General features: G+C 20.0%; 4 protein-coding genes across 9 annotated transcripts; 2 read left to right on the top strand and 2 right to left on the bottom strand.

The window, feature by feature from the left end:
• The first annotated feature begins 35 nt into the window (after window positions 1–35).
• On the top strand, window positions 36–2,811 carry Coq2 (ubiquinone biosynthesis protein COQ2, mitochondrial). The gene is made up of 7 exons (XM_086911227.1): window positions 36–127; window positions 234–637; window positions 831–997; window positions 1,056–1,203; window positions 1,363–1,556; window positions 1,857–2,045; window positions 2,265–2,811. Exons 2-7 carry the CDS (start codon window positions 289–291, stop codon window positions 2,442–2,444), a joined length of 1,227 nt encoding a protein of 408 aa, XP_086767353.1. The 5' UTR covers window positions 36–127; window positions 234–288; the 3' UTR covers window positions 2,445–2,811.
• A 390-nt stretch (window positions 2,812–3,201) lies between these two features.
• On the bottom strand, window positions 3,202–5,181 carry LOC100870067 (protein Abitram). 2 transcript variants are annotated; one of them, XM_086911228.1, is made up of 3 exons: window positions 4,935–5,181; window positions 4,509–4,649; window positions 3,202–4,394 (listed from the first exon to the last, which is right to left on the bottom strand). In XM_086911228.1, the coding sequence occupies exon 3, from the start codon at window positions 4,234–4,236 to the stop codon at window positions 3,349–3,351; it is 888 nt and encodes a 295-aa protein (XP_086767354.1). In that variant the 5' UTR covers window positions 4,237–4,394; window positions 4,509–4,649; window positions 4,935–5,181; the 3' UTR covers window positions 3,202–3,348. The 2 variants fall into 2 exon arrangements, with proteins under 2 accessions (XP_086767354.1, XP_003693996.2); XM_003693948.4 differs by having other exon boundaries at window positions 4,509–4,967.
• Window positions 5,182–5,643: 462 nt separating this feature from the next.
• On the top strand, window positions 5,644–11,684 carry LOC100870188 (uncharacterized). 4 transcript variants are annotated; one of them, XM_086911224.1, is made up of 8 exons: window positions 5,647–6,014; window positions 6,781–6,869; window positions 6,953–7,098; window positions 7,225–7,756; window positions 7,901–9,091; window positions 9,155–9,355; window positions 9,764–9,825; window positions 9,915–11,684. In XM_086911224.1, the coding sequence occupies exons 1-8, from the start codon at window positions 5,893–5,895 to the stop codon at window positions 10,098–10,100; spliced, it is 2,529 nt and encodes an 842-aa protein (XP_086767350.1). In that variant the 5' UTR covers window positions 5,647–5,892; the 3' UTR covers window positions 10,101–11,684. The 4 variants fall into 4 exon arrangements, with proteins under 4 accessions (XP_003693997.3, XP_086767351.1, XP_086767350.1 ...); XM_003693949.4 differs by having other exon boundaries at window positions 5,644–6,014; window positions 7,225–9,091; XM_086911226.1 differs by lacking the exon at window positions 9,155–9,355.
• Window positions 11,685–14,872: 3,188 nt separating this feature from the next.
• Window positions 14,873–18,596, bottom strand: ktub (Tub domain-containing protein ktub). Of its 2 annotated transcripts, XM_003693782.4 has the most exons (8): window positions 18,401–18,596; window positions 17,755–17,890; window positions 17,594–17,686; window positions 17,345–17,520; window positions 16,974–17,141; window positions 16,544–16,889; window positions 16,327–16,479; window positions 14,873–15,804 (listed from the first exon to the last, which is right to left on the bottom strand). In XM_003693782.4, exons 1-8 carry the CDS (start codon window positions 18,473–18,475, stop codon window positions 15,671–15,673), a joined length of 1,281 nt encoding a protein of 426 aa, XP_003693830.1. In that variant the 5' UTR covers window positions 18,476–18,596; the 3' UTR covers window positions 14,873–15,670. The 2 variants fall into 2 exon arrangements, with proteins under 2 accessions (XP_003693830.1, XP_086767247.1); XM_086911121.1 differs by lacking the exon at window positions 17,594–17,686 and having other exon boundaries at window positions 18,401–18,570.
• Window positions 18,597–18,653: the final 57 nt, after the last annotated feature.

Below are 18,653 nucleotides of genomic sequence, written 5' to 3'. Positions count from 1 at the left end.
ACGCATGCGCAATATACGCTGTTATATAATGATTACAAATATATAAGTAATTCTGCACTAAAGCATGACAAATTAATTTTTAGCATGGTTTAAGGAATTCCTTACATAATGTAAAAAAATGTCAAAGGTTTGTTATGATGACGTAGAGTTTGTAAATAATAATATTATTATTTTATATGTACGAATGCTAGTTTTAATAATGCATATTTATCATAATATAACTTGAATTAAAGGAAATTGAGGTTATATAAAAGATCATTATTATTTATAAATAATAAGAAATTGATAATGATGATAATGATGCGGTGGTATCAACAATTATTTAAATATGATAAATGTTTAAGATTTTATATGCGATTTAATAAAAAAAAATCTGTTATTCATTTGTGTTCTTCTAATGATACAATTCACACTATATCTTACATCTACAACAAATATAATTATGAAAATGGTAAAATAGAGACGCAAGAGACATTAAAGTTAAATAAATCGAATAAAAGAAATAAAATAACAGAATTTGCTAAAATTGCAAATATTCAATTAAATCAAAAAACTACATTTTCTAAAAAATTAGTAGATAATTCTCCATCTTTAATACAACCATACTTAAGACTTATAAGACTAGATAAACCAATAGGTAAGATAAGAGTTAATATAAATTATAATATGAATATGGTTATAGATTTTTTTTATTTAATAATTTTATATAATTAAACATTTTTAAATTATAATTTAATTTGAAAATAAACATATAATAATTCATTTTGTTATCATAAAATAAATGTAAATTATTAGTAATTCAAGTAATTAAAAATAGTTTTTATATATAGGGTCTTGGTTATTATTTTGGCCTTGTGGTTGGAGTATAGCTATGGCAGCAGCACCAGGTGCTCTACCAGATTTTCAACTTTTAAGTCTTTTTGGAATAGGGGCATTCGTTATGCGTGGAGCAGGATGTATTATAAATGATATGTGGGATCAAGATATTGATGGAATGGTAATATTGATTTTTAAATATTTTAATATAACATATTATAAAACAATTTTAATGTTAGGTAGCCAGAACAAAAGATAGACCATTGGTTACTAGAGAAATTTCACCTCTACAATCATTGATTTTTCTTGGAAGCCAATTAACTTTGGGATTGCTTATATTGTTGCAATTAAATCTTTATAGTATTATATTGGGAGCAAGTTCACTAGGTATTATTAAAAAAATTTTTAAAAAGTTTATATAAAACGGTATTTCTTAATTTTAATAATTAATTGCTAAAACTGTTTTAATTTGGAAAATGCTTTTATTTTAAATTATTATATATAAAACAAAAAAGCAATTAAAAATCATTAAGTTTTTTGTTATAGTCTTAGTAATAATATATCCTGTTATGAAAAGAATAACATATTGGCCTCAATTAATTCTTGGGATGACTTTTAATTGGGGTGCACTTTTGGGTTGGTCTGCTGTGCAAGGATCATGTAACTGGTCTGTATGCTTGCCACTTTATATTGCTGGAATTTGTTGGACACTTTTATATGATACTATATATGCACATCAGGTAAATTAAAATTTTTTTTTATTATATTATATTTATTATTTTGATTTTGAATATTTATTATTCTGATCATGAATTTTTGAAAAAAATATTGCACATTAATTTCCTTATATTAATATATTGTATTTTTTAAATTAATTCAATATTTTAAGTAATATTTGAATAAATTTATATTTTATAATAATACATGTTATATATTATACCCAATATATATATATATATATATATATATATACATATATGTATATATATATTGTATTTAAATTAATATTTATTATTTTATTTTTTATTTTTGAATTACAGGATAAAATGGATGATGTTATAATAGGTATAAAATCAACAGCTTTAAAGTTTGGAGACAAAAGTAAAATTTATTTATCTGGATTTAGTATAGTTATGATAACAGGATTAATTGCATCAGGTATATTAGCTGCACAGACTTGGCCATATTACACAGCAGTAGGATTAGTTGGTACTCACCTTGTCAATCAGGTATATCGTAATTATCATATAATTTTTAAATATCAAATATTATAATTAAAAGATTTAAATTACATTAAGATTACTATTTTTATTTTTTATATTAATAACGTTGTGTTATTTATTTTAATTTTATTATTATTTTATTTATTTCAAGTAAAGAAAAACTTACTTTTAATATATGTTATAGATATAAAATTTTAATAAAATAATATTTACTATATTTTTTAGATATATAGTTTGAATATCAATAATCCTGCAGATTGTGCCAAAAAATTCATCTCTAATCACAGGATAGGAATGATCCTTTTTACAGGAATTATTTTAGGAAATCTTATTAAAGTTTCTAAAAAAGATAGCAATATTGTACAAGAATCAGAAAAAAAATCTATTCTTATTAAACAAGAATAACAATAGTTTCATTATATTATTATAAAAAATTATTAAATATACATATTATAATTATGCATAAGTAAATTCTATATATTAAACATAGAACATGAGATAAATAACTGGCTGGTTCCAGTAAATTAAAGAATTAGTTTTAATTACATGTGTGCCATAAAACAATTTTAATTTTCACTTATAATTTTATCATAATGTTTTAAATAGATAATACAGTTTCTTAAAATATTTAAATAAAATTTTTATATAATACTATTTTAAATTTAAAAATTTAAAAATACACCAAAGATGAGGCTATTTATATTGTAAGTAGTAACTATTAAAGTTACTGTTATAAAAAATTGATTATAATAATAAACAAAAATATAAATAATGTTTTTTTTATGCATAATCCCAGTTTTTCGGTAAAACTTATCTCATAATATTTTATGATTAAATAAGAAAAAATTATATAATAAACATATGCTTAATAAATATTTTATTAATTATTAATTATTAAAAAATTATAATAAAATACAAAATAACAATAGATCAATTATATAATTAAAATTTTTTATTCAATACTATATAGATCAGTTTAGCATCATTAATTTCAATACAAATCAAAGTATTTATGTATAACAACTATAGTAAGTGAATAATATTTTTGCAAATATAGATATTTTGCAAATAAATATTAAAAAAAATTTTTTATTCTATATCAAATAAAAACTAGTCATTTAGTATTTTCATTATAATTTTATAATAACCTATGTTTATAACATTCTTTTTTTATTTTTATTCATAAAATAGGCTAGAATGGTTTACAAAAAAAGCATAGGATATTATATATATAATATTCATTCCTATTTAAAATTTAAATAAAAAAATATAATAAATAATTATAATATGATGTTTTTATATTATTAAATCAACTTACTTCAGATAAAGTAATTTGGTCTTTATTACAGTGTGTTTGAGTTTCCTTATTTATAATTTTTAAATCATTATTCAATAAAGTATTTGTTGTACATACTTTTGATATTTCCAAATGATTCATAGTAACTTTTTGTTCTAATATTTTCAAATTATATTGTTCCTGAGTTAACAAAGATTCTTTTATTTTGTCTAAAAGTTTTATATTTGGCAATATTATAGCTATGTAGCCTCCTTTATGTGGAGGTTCCAATAAAAGTTTAGGATTTTCTATTAATGCTTCATTTACCTCTACTAATTTTCCAATTATACAACATTTAATAATGTATGTTTTTTCATTTGAACAAGTAATTATACAAATATTGGAATTCATTTGTAAAGGTTGAGCACCATGTTTACTTTTACCAGAAACTTTATTCAAAACTCTATCTAGTTTATTACTAACTTTAAAATTTACTTTTGTTATATATTTATCACCTTGAAGAATAGTATGACTTGGAGCAAGAGTAAGCATACAAATACGATTACTATGTATTAAAATACAAATATCATCTGCAGGACTTTGTACATTTAATTTATAATAAGCAGTAAAATATCGATCTGTAATTGTAGGAAATAATCCATGATATTTTATTCCTTCCAACATATCTGTAACATCATAATCTGGAGGAAATGGAAATAAAGTATCATCATCATCATTTTTATTTGATAATAATGTACTTTCTTCATTATCTTCATTATCTGTTAACTCTTCTTTTTCCTGATATTCTGAATTTTTATCTATGTAATTTTTGTCTTTTAAAACACAAAATGAATCATTTTTTATATTATTAGATTTAGTTCTTTTTTTAACTGGTTCACTATTATCTGAATCGATATTCATTATTAAAATAATTAATTTTGTTGAAGATGAACTGTAAATTATTTATTAGAGTTAAAATACTGTCTCATAAACATATATATTAAAAATTAATCTAAAAAAAATTTTGTATATTTATTTTATTGTTTCAATTGAACAATTATATTTTCCCAATTTTTTCACTAAAAAATAAAATATTATATATTTAACATATAATTATAATTAAATATTTTATTACATAAATTTATAAAAAATAATTTAAATCATTCAAATTTTAATTATTTAATAAAACTTACGTTTCTGTTTTATGAAATAAATTATTTTTTGAAATAATTATATAGCTGTAGAAAAAAATTTTAAATGTTCACATTTATCTATAATACACATATAGTGAACATAACCATTTTTCACATTCTGTTATTTGTGTTTATCATGAACTGTAATTATTAAATGAATTTATTGTAATATAAGTATTATAACATAACTTTTAACTTCAAAATATTAAACGTATTACATACAATAAATAATTTGTAAGTTTTAACTTTAAAATATTAAACATATTATATACAAGTACAGTAATTGCTTTCATAATATATTATCGATAGATAATTATAAAAATTTATATTATAAATAATATTTTTTAAAATAATCTTATGAATATATTTAACACGATTCATAAAATTTTATTTAAATATTTCAAATTTAATTTTCAATGAACTTACAGTATAATAATAGTTATAAAATTATTTAGAAGTAAACAAAATCACGTGATCAAAATTTAGATAATAAGAATTAGCTTTACAAGTCTGGAATATAGAATATGGAGTTTTTTTTCCTCATAATTTATTTATAGAATTGCATGTTATCTACAAATATAAATAATAATAATAAATAAAAATTGTTTCCAAGATAAAATCTTATAAATACAATTCATTTTCATGAAAAAATTGATTTAATGAAAGCTTCAATATAGCTTGTATCTAAAGAACTTAACTAAATATTTAAATATCTAAAATAGATTATAAAAATGATTATTCTTTAGCAATAATTAAATTTGTATTTAATTTTTTAAATAACAACTATCACATATAATTTCTTAGAAGTAATTAATTTTTTATTAGTCAAATAGACAAGTGAAATTTAAACATAGTATATTATAATGTTAATAAATTGGCAGTCAAAATGGGAACAAAAAGAATATTCTTTTTCATCAACGATAATTTCATGTCATCACGATACTACATAATCTCGTATGACATTTTCAGTCAATATGCATGTTAATTTTATGAATGTATTATATGAACTCGTTGAAATCAACCAATCAGAATAGCATTCCCTCGATTGCCAACTTACTAACAATTACACTATAAAAGCGATATTAAACCATAGTAAAATGATATCTATAAAAGTTAAAGAACGTTAAACATCTACTTTCATTTTGCTTAAAAATCTTAAAAAGTTCCTATTGTCGTATTTGCGGTTATGTTTGTTAGAGGTTTAATTTATTTTAATATATATATTTTTAAAGTATAAATGGTGCCGAAACCTCAAAAATTTTATAAATGATTTGGGAAAACACAACGCTATTTTTATATATCTACCACGTCTAAACGGGAAAATATACTTTAACGGTAAAATATGTGTTCATCAGAACTTTTAATTTTATAATTTGAACAAAACATGTCAGATAAAAAAGTGGATACAGAAATTGTGCGAAAGCAATATACAGATGATGCAAGTTTTATTGATGAATCTGAAATTATTGATGTGTCTGTTTTTGATTTTGATGATATTGATAGCTGGTAAGCAGTTTTAATATAATTATTAATTATATGGCAGTTATATATATAGGAAAAAATTATTGAGAATGGTTCTGATTATATATTTTAAGATTGATTGCTTTTTTGTAAAATATTATCTATAATTTGTTATTATAATCAAGAATTTAACAATATTTTTTTATAATTTAAGAATGAATTATAAAATTATAATTTAAAGAGATAAAAAAAAATGTATATGCTAATTATTGAGAATTTTCAGCAATATTTTAATAATCTTGAAATATATTATCAGATTAATATTTTAAATAATTTTTTTACATATATAATCGCTATTTGGCTTTAATTTTTGAGATATTTGAAAAAAAGTTGCTATTATATTGAATTTCATGACAGCGCGACTTTATCACGAACATATACATACATGAAATATATATGAAATATATATACGTGAAATTTAATGTAGCGACAATTATTTTTTTGCAAATATTTCTAAAACTATGACGAAGCAGTCGTTATATAAAAAATTGTTAAAAATGTTAATTTTTATAATATTTGAAAATCATTGAAATCATATTGACTCTATTTTCAATAATTATCCAATAATTAAATTAATATTTCATTAATTAGAGTTTTTATGGACAAAAATTAATGGATTTTAAATGAGTCATATGTTAGATTCTATATAAAATGCATTTGTCTAATTTGAATCTAATTTGAATTTGTCTAAAAGTTTTGATTAAATAATGATATAATTTAAATATTTATTATTATTATTACTTTTTGATAGGTTGTATATACCAACAGAATATAAAGGAAAACCCATTGTTCATGATTTATACACTTGGTTAAAGACTGAGCCAGAGTTAACTTTTTCAGGTATTAGAAATGTGATATTAATAATCATTATATCATAGAATTATATTTATAGTTTTATATATATTATTTATATGTTAATTCAGCTAATAAAAAATCTATTGATACAAGAACATTTACAAGATCCAAGAAACGATCTTGTAAAGCTAGTTTTGAATCTATTTTGGAACCTTTATCTTCACCTGTATCAAATACATGGAGAACTTCAAATTTTTCAAATATAGAAGAAGATGTAAGTTTATTTATGTTTTTTAAATATTTTATATAATTTTTATATTTATTAATATATATATTATTTTAGTGTATATATTATATTTTATATTATAAAATTTTAAATATATTTTCTTTCATCATACAGTTAAGTAAATATTCAGACATATCTACTGCCAACAAAGAAGAAATTGTGCCTCCTATATTAAAAATGCCATCTAATACAAATGTTAATCTTTTTGCTGATGAGACTTTAACATCGGGTCAAGAAAGCATGGAAATATTCTTAAATATGTCTCATTTAAAAGGAATTGATTCATTTATTAATTTAATGGAAACTGGTCTTAGTGATCCATTAATGAATGTTTCACAACCTTCCATTTTTTATTCATCTATTACTTCATTACCTAGAGATGATTCATTATGTAATACAGAATGTGATAAAAATGAAAAAGCTTCAAATATGGTCCATTTATGTAACCAAGAAACTAAAAAGTGTGAGAGTTCAAGAAATTCAGACATTAATGAAACTTTTTTGAAAAATAAAGAATCAGACAATAATAAAAGCTATTGTCTGAACATAGCGAATAAAACATTTACAAATGAATTTGAGACTGAAAAAGAATTAAATGAAACCTATAGTGCAAATACAACTTCTGCAATGGTTGTATCAAATTCAGGTAAAAATAAATCTAATATAACTAATTTGTCTTCCACATACGTAAATAAAATTGATAATATAAAAATATTAGAATCAGAAAATAATGAGGAAAAAGAATCATACAATTTAAATACAACATATCCTTCTGCTTCTCAAAAAGCAGAAGATTTATTTATTTTAGATACTACATATTGTACAACTAATACTGAAAAAGCAATAAATAATATAACTTCAAATGATACAAATAACATGCAATATAATAAAGATCAAATGTATGCATTGGAGAAAACCATAGTTCATGATTCACCAAAAAATATGGTTGAATTTCCCATACCTTCTACAAATCCCTCTTTTTCACTAATTCATGATGATGCTTTAAATTCTATGTTTAAATTGCCTATTCCTCTTTGTAATCAATCAACTCCTAAAAATACAACTATGTTAAATTCTACGTATCGAATGAATAAAAAACATTTAGCATCATTTCAAATGCATAATACAGTATTAAATTCGACATTCAAAGCACCAACATTATTGAGGAAAGAATTATTAGCAGAAATATACAAAAGCAGAGATCATAAACTAGATTGTACATTTAATCATGTAGTTAAAGAACACCAAAGTGAAAAGCCTAAGAAGGAAATTGATGAAGTTCCAAATCAGAATGCAAAAAATGATATTCCTATAGAGAATAAATATAATACATATAAAAAGGAATCATCTATTAGTAAAATAAAGTCTTGTGCTGAAATAGCAAATGAAACAAGTGTCTGTATTAAAAATTCAACAGATAAAAAATACTATACATTTACTAAGAAAGGTAATAATCATGGTGGTAAAACTGATATGGAAAATGCAGAATCACCTGACAATGTGGATACTACATTTATAAAGCCATTTTCAAAACTGCAGAAGCGAAAGCAACATATTCCGCGAGCACTTTCAAAATTGCCACAATTTCTTCAAAAGTCTAATCCTAATCTTGTATCCAATTCATTGAAAACTGTTAACATGACAGGATATACAAATACATCTAATTTTGGTTATATGAAAGGTTCACAACCAAATATTGTAAGAGATATTGAAAAAAGTGTAGTAAATAAATTTTATTCTTTTGGAAAAATAAAAAGCGGTTCGGAACAACGACTTTTGGAATTGAATACAGGTGTAGAAGAACTTCAAATTTTGGGTGGTGGAGGATCTACAGAAAGTATTGAAAGTACACAGAGTGCTCATAGTGCACCTGATTTAGATGATAGACTCAGTACTTGTTCAGACAGTAGTCACAATTCATATAGGACACAGCCAATGAATATTGAACAATTACATCAGATAGTAAAGATGCAAGAAGAAAGTAAGTTATCTGATATTATAATATTAAAGATATATTATATGAAATATATTATTTTCTAATTAGGTTTGAAACAAGATGTAACATCTCAATTAAATAGACGAGTTTTAGAAAATGCCTGGGTTGATATGAAAAAAGATTTACCTTCTCCTATATTAAAAAATAATGTTAATTGTGATGGTGATTCGCCATTGAGTATGGATTTTAGTGTTAAAACAAGTTCTCCAATAATAAGTCCCACAAAATCTAGTCAATCAAATATTGGTGGTATGTTCATTTTTCAAAATTGTTGCAATTTATAAAAAATATATGAATCTTTTAAATTAAGTAACTAAATAATATATAAATAAAACATAAAAAATACATAATTGATCTTGTACATTTCATTAAGATTAGAATATTTTAAATTGAAAATATTCTAAATAAAATAAAAAAAATTTGTGATAAAATTTTCATCTATTTATATTAGATTTCTTTATAAATTTTTATAAATGATTTCAATGTATGAATATATATATGAATTATATAAAAATTAAATAGAAGTATTTCATTTTCTATTATAAAATATATATTTTTAAAATTTAAGAACTTGTAATGTAATAATTATTATTTTTACTTAAATTAATTATCATTACATGCATTATTATATAAAAATCGTTCAATTTATTTTTTAAGGTCATCCTACGGAAACTGTATTAAAACAATCAAATGAAGCGGATATAATAAAGAAAGTTGAAGTGAGTTCATTATTTATTTTATGTATATAAATTTTATTCATAAATATATTTTAAAATTATTTGTTAATATATATTATGATATTGTATAGGCTTTTAATAAACCAATTGTTGAAAACAAAACAAGACTGCGACCACCAATGAATTGGAAAACTGGGAATAGATCTTCAAATCTTACAAGTGCTATTCCCAGACCACCATCGCGTATACCAGGACCTAGATTTGGCAGGTCAACTATAAAGAATATCCCAGGTGATATAAAAAAAGGAGATATGTAAAATTATAAAGAATATTCATAATCAAAGTATGCATTTTTAAATAATATTTCTAATTTAATTTATATTCACATTACAATATATGAATATATATTAAATTAGTAATATTTAAAAATGCATATTCATATTGTAATCAATATTATAATATGTATAAAAGACGTTTTAAGTTATGATCTTAAAGGGAGGATTCTTCCAAATATAATAAAATTCAGTATTAATATATTTTCAAGAATAATAAATTAAAATTGAATTTATGTCATATTCTCAACCTTATTATTTTTGTTTTTATTTTAATACCTATTTATTTTTTTAAAACAGTGATAATTAAAAATTAAATTTTTTTGTCATGAATAGTTTGATTAATGAACAGATTAATTAAAATTTTTAATATTGAAAAATTATTTAAATTATATTATTTTATGATAGTTTTTAATTATTTACTAATTTGATTTTATTTAAATTACTTTGCTTAAAACTGCGATCTTTTAAACCAAAAATTACTTTTCCAAACTTTTATTTCTTCAATAATTATTTATAAAGTGCTTACATTTCAATTTGAATTAATGATTTTTATCTATTGCAAAAATGCAATAATATAATGAATGTGAATTGCAACATGAGATAGTCCCCATTACATGTGTAAAAATATAAAAATAATTTTTTATAAAAATATTGTTAAATATGAAATAAAATTGCACATCAACAAGAAAAAAAATATATATATATATATATACATATGATGTATATTATATTTGCATGATTAATAATATACCAATAAAATTATCTATATAACTATAAAAAACATTTTCTATATTGACATTTTTATAAAATTACTGCCAAAAATATCAATGAAAATAGATTGATACAAAAAATATTTAAGAGTAAAAAAATATTTAAAAATAAATTTATTTTATATAAATATCATAGAAATGAATTCAAATTCCATTAAAAAAAAAAAAAAATTGAACAAAAAAATTATTAATGAAATAAAACATATAAAAAATATGAAATTTATATTAAGTAAAAATATAAATTTTTTTTATAGAAATATATTATCAAGATTTAAAATTTAATCATATATAACATACTTTTATAATAATATTTAAAATTAGAATCATCTCATCTTATTTGTAGTACTGATATAATACTACATTCATTTAAAATACATAAGTGATGTATATTCTAAATTAATTGGACATACAGTAATTTATGGTATATCATTAAATCTATGCAATATTTTTGTATATTTTTGATATTCTTAAATATAATTTCTTGCTGATTTGCAATAACTATATTTTTAATGATAATTTTGTATTAGCTCCTATATTCTGGAAAAAAAATGTTTTTAAATATAGTGAAAAATTAGTAGAATGCTTTTATAATTTTATTTATATTTTATCTTTCTCTAAGTTATAATTATTAAAAATTAATTGCAAAATTGTTCGCATATCATAGTATATAATCTATATGCTATAAACTGTAAATTTCTAATAATCTTATTTATATATTACACTACATTTTGTATGTTGACAATTAAAAATTTAAATTGTACGTATTGAATTTGTATATAAAATATTTCAAGCTAAAGTGTCTTTTGATACATTCTAAATAGCCTTTCATTAAATAATAAAATATGTAATTGATTTGAAATTAGAAAATATAATTCATAATAAATAAATTTATTAATCTATAATAAATAATAAAAATGAGAAATTAAAATATCTATATTGAAATGTATTAATTGTATTTAAAATATATAGTAAGCTCTTTTTTGAATAGATTATTATTTTCAATTAAATATTTTTCTTTTTTTTTTTTTTTGTTTTAAATTAAATATTCTAAAATGATATTTTGTATATGTAATTTTGAATGAAATAAATATTTCATGTAACTTTTTGTTTTATTATGGAGCTTACTAAATAATGTATACAATAAGTAATTATTTATTGTATACTTTGTGTATTTCATTTCCGTCCCAAAATATCATTTAATGCATTAAACCAAAAAATTTAAAAATATTAAAACACATGTGTTTACGAAAACATTATACAAATGTGTTTACAAAAAATACATTTTCAAAAAAAAAAAAGAAAAAAATAAGTATATTTTGGATTTCAATAATTTCAAAATAATATTTTAATGTTAATGAAATAATATACTATGATAAATATATTAAATATCAAAACTTTGTAAAAATAAATTGCTAAAGAAATAATATTTATAATTAGAATATCTGTAAAGGGTTCCATTATACAGTCTTAAGAATTTACAAATGAATAGACATTAGAAAATGAAACAATTTCTGATATTTTCAAAAAATTCAATTTTAGAAAAGACTATGCAATATTATTGACTCTTTAAAGATATTCTATATTTATGAACGAGACTATTTTATGTCGAAATATTTTAAGTTTCTTATCAAGTTTCTAATCAAGTTTGTGAACGATTTATATTAATACTCTTATACTTGATGCTCTATTTAATATTCCTCTTCTGTAATTCTTTGCTCGAAGTAGTAATAGTAAGAGGAATAATAAATAATTCATTAATATAAATTTTAGAATTATACGTAGTTGCAACTTATCTATTTGTCAATAAATTTTAATGCTACATATTTTATGGTAAATCGTTGCGCTTATTGCATTATGTTTGAATTTCTAACAATACAAAAATGAATTTATAGTTATTTCATGGAATATAATACAAAATATATTTGATCGTATTTTAAAATATTAATTCTTAATATAATAATGTGAAATTAACTCAGCAATTTTATATAACTGATAAATGAGAATTGAATTTATAGAAATAGAAGAAAAAATTAAAAGATCTAGTTTTATATGACACAAGTTTAGATATATTTTAAAATGACAAACAAAAAGATAAAACTGGTAAAAAATAATAACATATTTAATGAAATATATGAATAATATGAAAATGAAAAATATAGATTTTTGAATAGTATTTTTTTATCATTTCTTTTTTTCATTGAAAAAATCCACGGAAAAAATTAAAAATATGTATTAATGTAAATAACAAACAAAAGAATGATAGTCGTATTATATTCTTTTTATGTTTTTAAATTTTAGACCTTAAGTGCCTTTATTGTATTTCAATACAAAAAAATTTTTTTGGAGTATTTAATGTGCAAATTAAGGTATCTAAATATTTGCTCATTAATTTTATTGTTCAGTATTTATGTAAAAATTTCATGTGATGTTTTTGTATTGAAGATAATACTAATAAAAATTTTATAGTAATAAATATTTCATATTAACTATTTTCTATTCCATACCAAAAATATAATTTCTTAATATTTTTTAAAGAATCAAAAAATTATTTTTATTATATTAATTATTATTAAATGAAAATTGTACGTATAAATTTTTTTAAATATATTTATTAATATATATTATGATTTATTTCACATAAAGATCTGAAAACCATAAAAAGTTGCAATTTATATTTATTCTTAGTGATTAGTGAAAATTTAATTCAATCCATTGAACACTTTAACTTACAATATTAAATGCGATAAGCTAATTTTACAGATTTTATTTTTTAATTCATACACGCGAACACACATAATTAAATTATATTAATACATTTGATTAAATTAATACATCTTAAATAACATTTGATATTTACATCATCAAAGAAATGTAAGAAATAAATAAAAAAAATTAATCAAATATTTTAAAATGTTCAATTAGCTTTCTAAATAATATTAATATTATTTAAAAAATTTAAAGTATTTTTAAATTATTTTAAATTGATTTTGTTTTTCTTAAAAAAAATTGTTTTAAAAGAAATATTTTTCTTTGATAAAACATATATTTATTTTATATATTATATATTTTATATATTTTATTACAAATGAAATTTAAGATGTATAAAATTTATAAAGCTATAAATTTCCAACATTTCTATAATGGATTACAATTTATTGCAATTTTTTATTATTTTATCTTATATTACTTTATATATAAATATTTAATATTATGTGTATACATTTATAATATATACTAATGATTTTACAAATTTTTAAATAATAAATTTTATTTTCTGTGTATGCTTGGTATATGTCATTATATAATATTTGTATTTTTGACGAAAACATTATATTTTTCTTATAAAATATACAGTAAAATTAATTATTTATTTTAATGAAATTTATTTAAAAAATTTTCATGATTTAAATTCTTACAAATGGGAATTTGAAAAGAAGAAAATAGAATTAATTAATTAATAAAATTAAAATTTGTAATCTGTCTTTTGTAATTTTCTATTGTACAATTAATATTACATAAAAGAATAGTATTAAAATATTTTCGTCAATATTTTAATTTCATTTATTTTACATTGAGAATGAATATTATCATTATATCTTTGGTATTTTTATAAATATAAAAAATTTTATATTAATAATAAAATAAATGTTTCAAATAACAAAACATATATCAAATAAATATTTGATACATATTTTAAGTAACATGTTTAAATAATAATTAATACAATATTATACAAAGATAATATTTATAGTAATTTAATAATAACATATTTTATTAATATACCTAAATATTAAAAAAAAATTCTTCAAACTGTGAAATGCTATATTATTTAATGAAAGCTATGCATAATATATTTTCGTGTAAATAAAAATATCATTGTAAATTGTGAGATTATTGCATAAGAAAAAATATTTTTATATAAAAGTAATAAATTATATATAATTAAGTGATTATCTAAATTTTTAATGACAAATCTAGAAAAACTTATAGACAAATATTCTCTTTCATTTTAATTTTCAAAATTATATCAAATTTATATAATTTTTTCCATTATAATTTAATTAATAATAGAATATGCTTGATATCTTTGTTCTTCATACAAAGATACATAGCATAAAAATAATTTAACATTTATATACTCTGTACATAATTTTGATATGAAAATTTTTTATCATCTGTATCATAGGCAGTAAGTTGTGCAGTATTAATATCAGTATTATATTAATATGTTGATTTTGAGCATATAAAAAATCATTTTTGTAAAAATATTCATGATAATATTAACATGTAATGTAAATATCTTGTAAAAACCAAGTATTTGATTGCACAAACACAGTTTGTAATATTTCAAGTATTAATTAAGGAAATGAATATATAAATGAAGAATTCAGTTTTTTTTTCAAATAATAATTCATTAAATATTATTTCATTAAATATTATTAACGGTAAAATATGAATGTAAAATATGCATATTGAAATGCATATTATAATACAATATATTAAGATTAACAACGATACAATATATCTGTAGTATCTTAGTTTGTTATCTTAATGTTTGCATAATACATCAATTGTGAAATATATATTTAGTATTTAAAAACATTTTCCATATAAGAAAAATGAACACATGATTTATACTGATTATTCTTAGTCAGAACATTTTAATAAAATAGTTACGGATATGTTTGTAAAAAAACATCATTGCAATTGATTGTCCATTGCAAATTCTTCTAATGTAGTTTATCATTTATAGATGTATGATTATTTTTATATTCAATTATATTATTCACAAGCTAATTTACTATCAAAGCTACTTAAAGCAATAGCGAATGCTTGAAGTGTACATAATGGAAACCTGTAATCCATTGTAAAAACATCCTCTGCAACGCGGCCAAATTGCATAACAACATAATCAACTAAAACACAAAGAAAATTATAAAATAATTTTCGAAATTTGATACTTTATTTTTATGAAAAAATATTCTAAATCACTACTTTTAAATTGTATGTTGATGCATAAAAAAAATTATTTAACCAAGAATTCAAATTCTATATAATTTTTTCATATTTTAACTAATTATAAATATTATTATTGTTTCAGCTTTCAAAAAATTAAAAGTTTTTCAAAAAATGACAGAAATTGAATATTATTATTCAAATTATATAATATTATATAATATTATATTATTTAATATTATATAATATTAAATAACTAGTAATTTAAATTAGCACTTTTTAATTTTTTTATTAGTTAAAATAAGATAGTCTTTAAATGTAAATTTAAATTTTATAAGAAATATATTAAAAAAAAATTATAAGATATAATATTTTTAAATTGCATCTTAATTCATAAAGAATATATTATTATATTTTATAAAAAGAATGTAAATACTTAAAAAACTAAATATCTTTTTAACTAAAAAATATGAAATACAAACCATCACTATCATGTACAACTTGAAAATTTTTCACAGAAGCTTGTGTCACGCGTCCATGAAAATTAAGTACATATGACTGCGTATCGTCGTTCCATACAGGAGTTTTATTATGTAATTCTATTAAATTATCCATATTTTTTGTTTTCCATCGTTCTGTGAAAAAAAATACAAATATAGTTTTAATAATATTTATATTGAAATAATAGTTTAAAAATACCAAGTAATGTTTCAGATTCATCTCGTGGACAAATTTCAACTCTTTTTTGATCCGATGTCATTCCCGGAATAATGACAGTCATTTTACGTGGTCCTTTAAATCCTAAAACGTTAGTATCGTATATCACTGCAGCTAACTCTTGTCTCGGATTAAAACGATCGTCTCTTTTGTCATCTTTTATTAATGAATATCCATTATCATATACAGTAAACTGTGTTCCCAGAAGATTCGATCTTAATTTTCCAATATAAGATTCGCCTGCTCTTGAAAGATCAGTAGGATCAGTAGAAATTAAATAGTTACTTGTTGTACTTTTTTTTCTTTTACGTCCAGCCAATAAGAAAATCTATAAAAATAAAATAAAAAATAAGTAAAAAAGAATATTATTTTCATTTTATTTGTAATAGACTTTCTTTATGAAATTACATACCTTTTTTCCATAATCACGTTCTAAATGTAAAAAATAGGTTGGATAAAGACCACGATCCATACCTTTTCTATCTCGTGTTATTCTACATTTATAATGCATTTTTTTATTTGCTGGTTGTAATACAAAATGTTCTATATTTCCTTCCACATTTCCCTCTAATTCTGGACTCTAAATAAATATATATTCCAATTTTTAAAACATTAATTGTTAATTTATTTAAACTTATTAAATATAATTTATTGAAAATTATTTTTTAAATTCTATCATCTAAGTTACTGTTAAATATTTGTATTTTTAAAATAAATTTTAAAAATTTATTACTATATAAATTATTTTGTTTATTTAATTATTTTTTTCAAAAAAAGACTTACTGAAGAATTGTTTTCTCTACTGATAAGTGTACTAGAACCATCTGAAGGTGCTACTCTAAGAGGTGAAGGACATGGTAAAGATTCCGAAGGTGAATGTATATCTATAGGTGATGATTCTTCATCTGCACAATCAGCAGCTTCCATAGCTTGATAAAAATTTCCTTCTGTGCTAACTTCTATAACAAAAATGCAACATTTTTATATATTATTTAATACTTAAAATTAAGCAGTTGATTAATATATTATAACCATTAATTCTTGCTTCCACATCCTTATTCTCTATAAATGTATTTAAATCTGTATTTGTTTGTGATATATTAAACTGTAACGGTCCATCATATCCTAAAACAAATACAATTTTTTTATATATATTTTCAGTCTATATAGTTTTTTTAAATTATTAAACATACCTCGAAGCTCTTTATGTGGATTCATCCATTTTGTAGAATGACTTGTAAGTTGAGTGCTCGATATATTAGATGCTTGTACCATTCCACCAGCACCACTTTGTCGTTTTTGTTTCATTTTTTGTGCAATTAATTGTCTCTATAATTGATTAAAAAAAATTAATTTTAAGTACAACATAAAGCAATTTGAGTTTCAATATAATTCTATATATATTATTGTATTTCTTGTAAAAATGTAAATATATTATCTTTTTAAAACTTTAATGTAAGATAAAATTTTTTAATTTTTTTAAATAATATTAATTTTTAAAATTTATACTCTAAAATTTGTATTAAATTTCTTTAAATCTATATTTACAATATTTATACAAAAAAGTACATTTTCCAGTAAAAAGAATATTTTTTTATAACTACTTTGAAAATATTTATAAATATTTAAATGACCTATTTTTTATTTTTCTATGTATATATATATACATAATTATAATTTAATTTCAAATCGTAAAAAAATTATAAAATTATGTATATTTGTTATTCAAGAAACAATATATAATTTAATAATATTTTTTTTTAAATATACAAATATAAAATGCGCAACTACAATTTAAATTTTAAAATACAAAATCATTTAAAGTTATTATGCATATACCTGTTGTTCGAGTTTCTGTTGTCTTAAATCTAGAGATGTCATATTGTCGATATGTACTAATAAGAAGTATGACATGCAATTGATTTCCAGAAAATAATCCAAATCTCCTCAAAAAATTAATTTGTTTACGCTAAACATATTTTGTCGCCCATAGCTACCTAAGTAACTATAAAATAAAAAACCCTAACGTATTTTTAAGAAGAAATTTAAAGAGAATCATAAAATAACTATAAAATGAAAATTCTGTAGTACT

This window comes from Apis florea, unplaced genomic scaffold (genome assembly GCF_048593485.1).
Source record: "Apis florea isolate Af1SG1 unplaced genomic scaffold, ASM4859348v1 contig_3203_pilon, whole genome shotgun sequence".
NCBI classification, from domain to species: domain Eukaryota; kingdom Metazoa; phylum Arthropoda; class Insecta; order Hymenoptera; family Apidae; genus Apis; species Apis florea.
The sequence above is the reverse complement of the archived record's forward strand: the minus strand, read 5'-3'. Positions and strand labels throughout refer to the sequence as shown.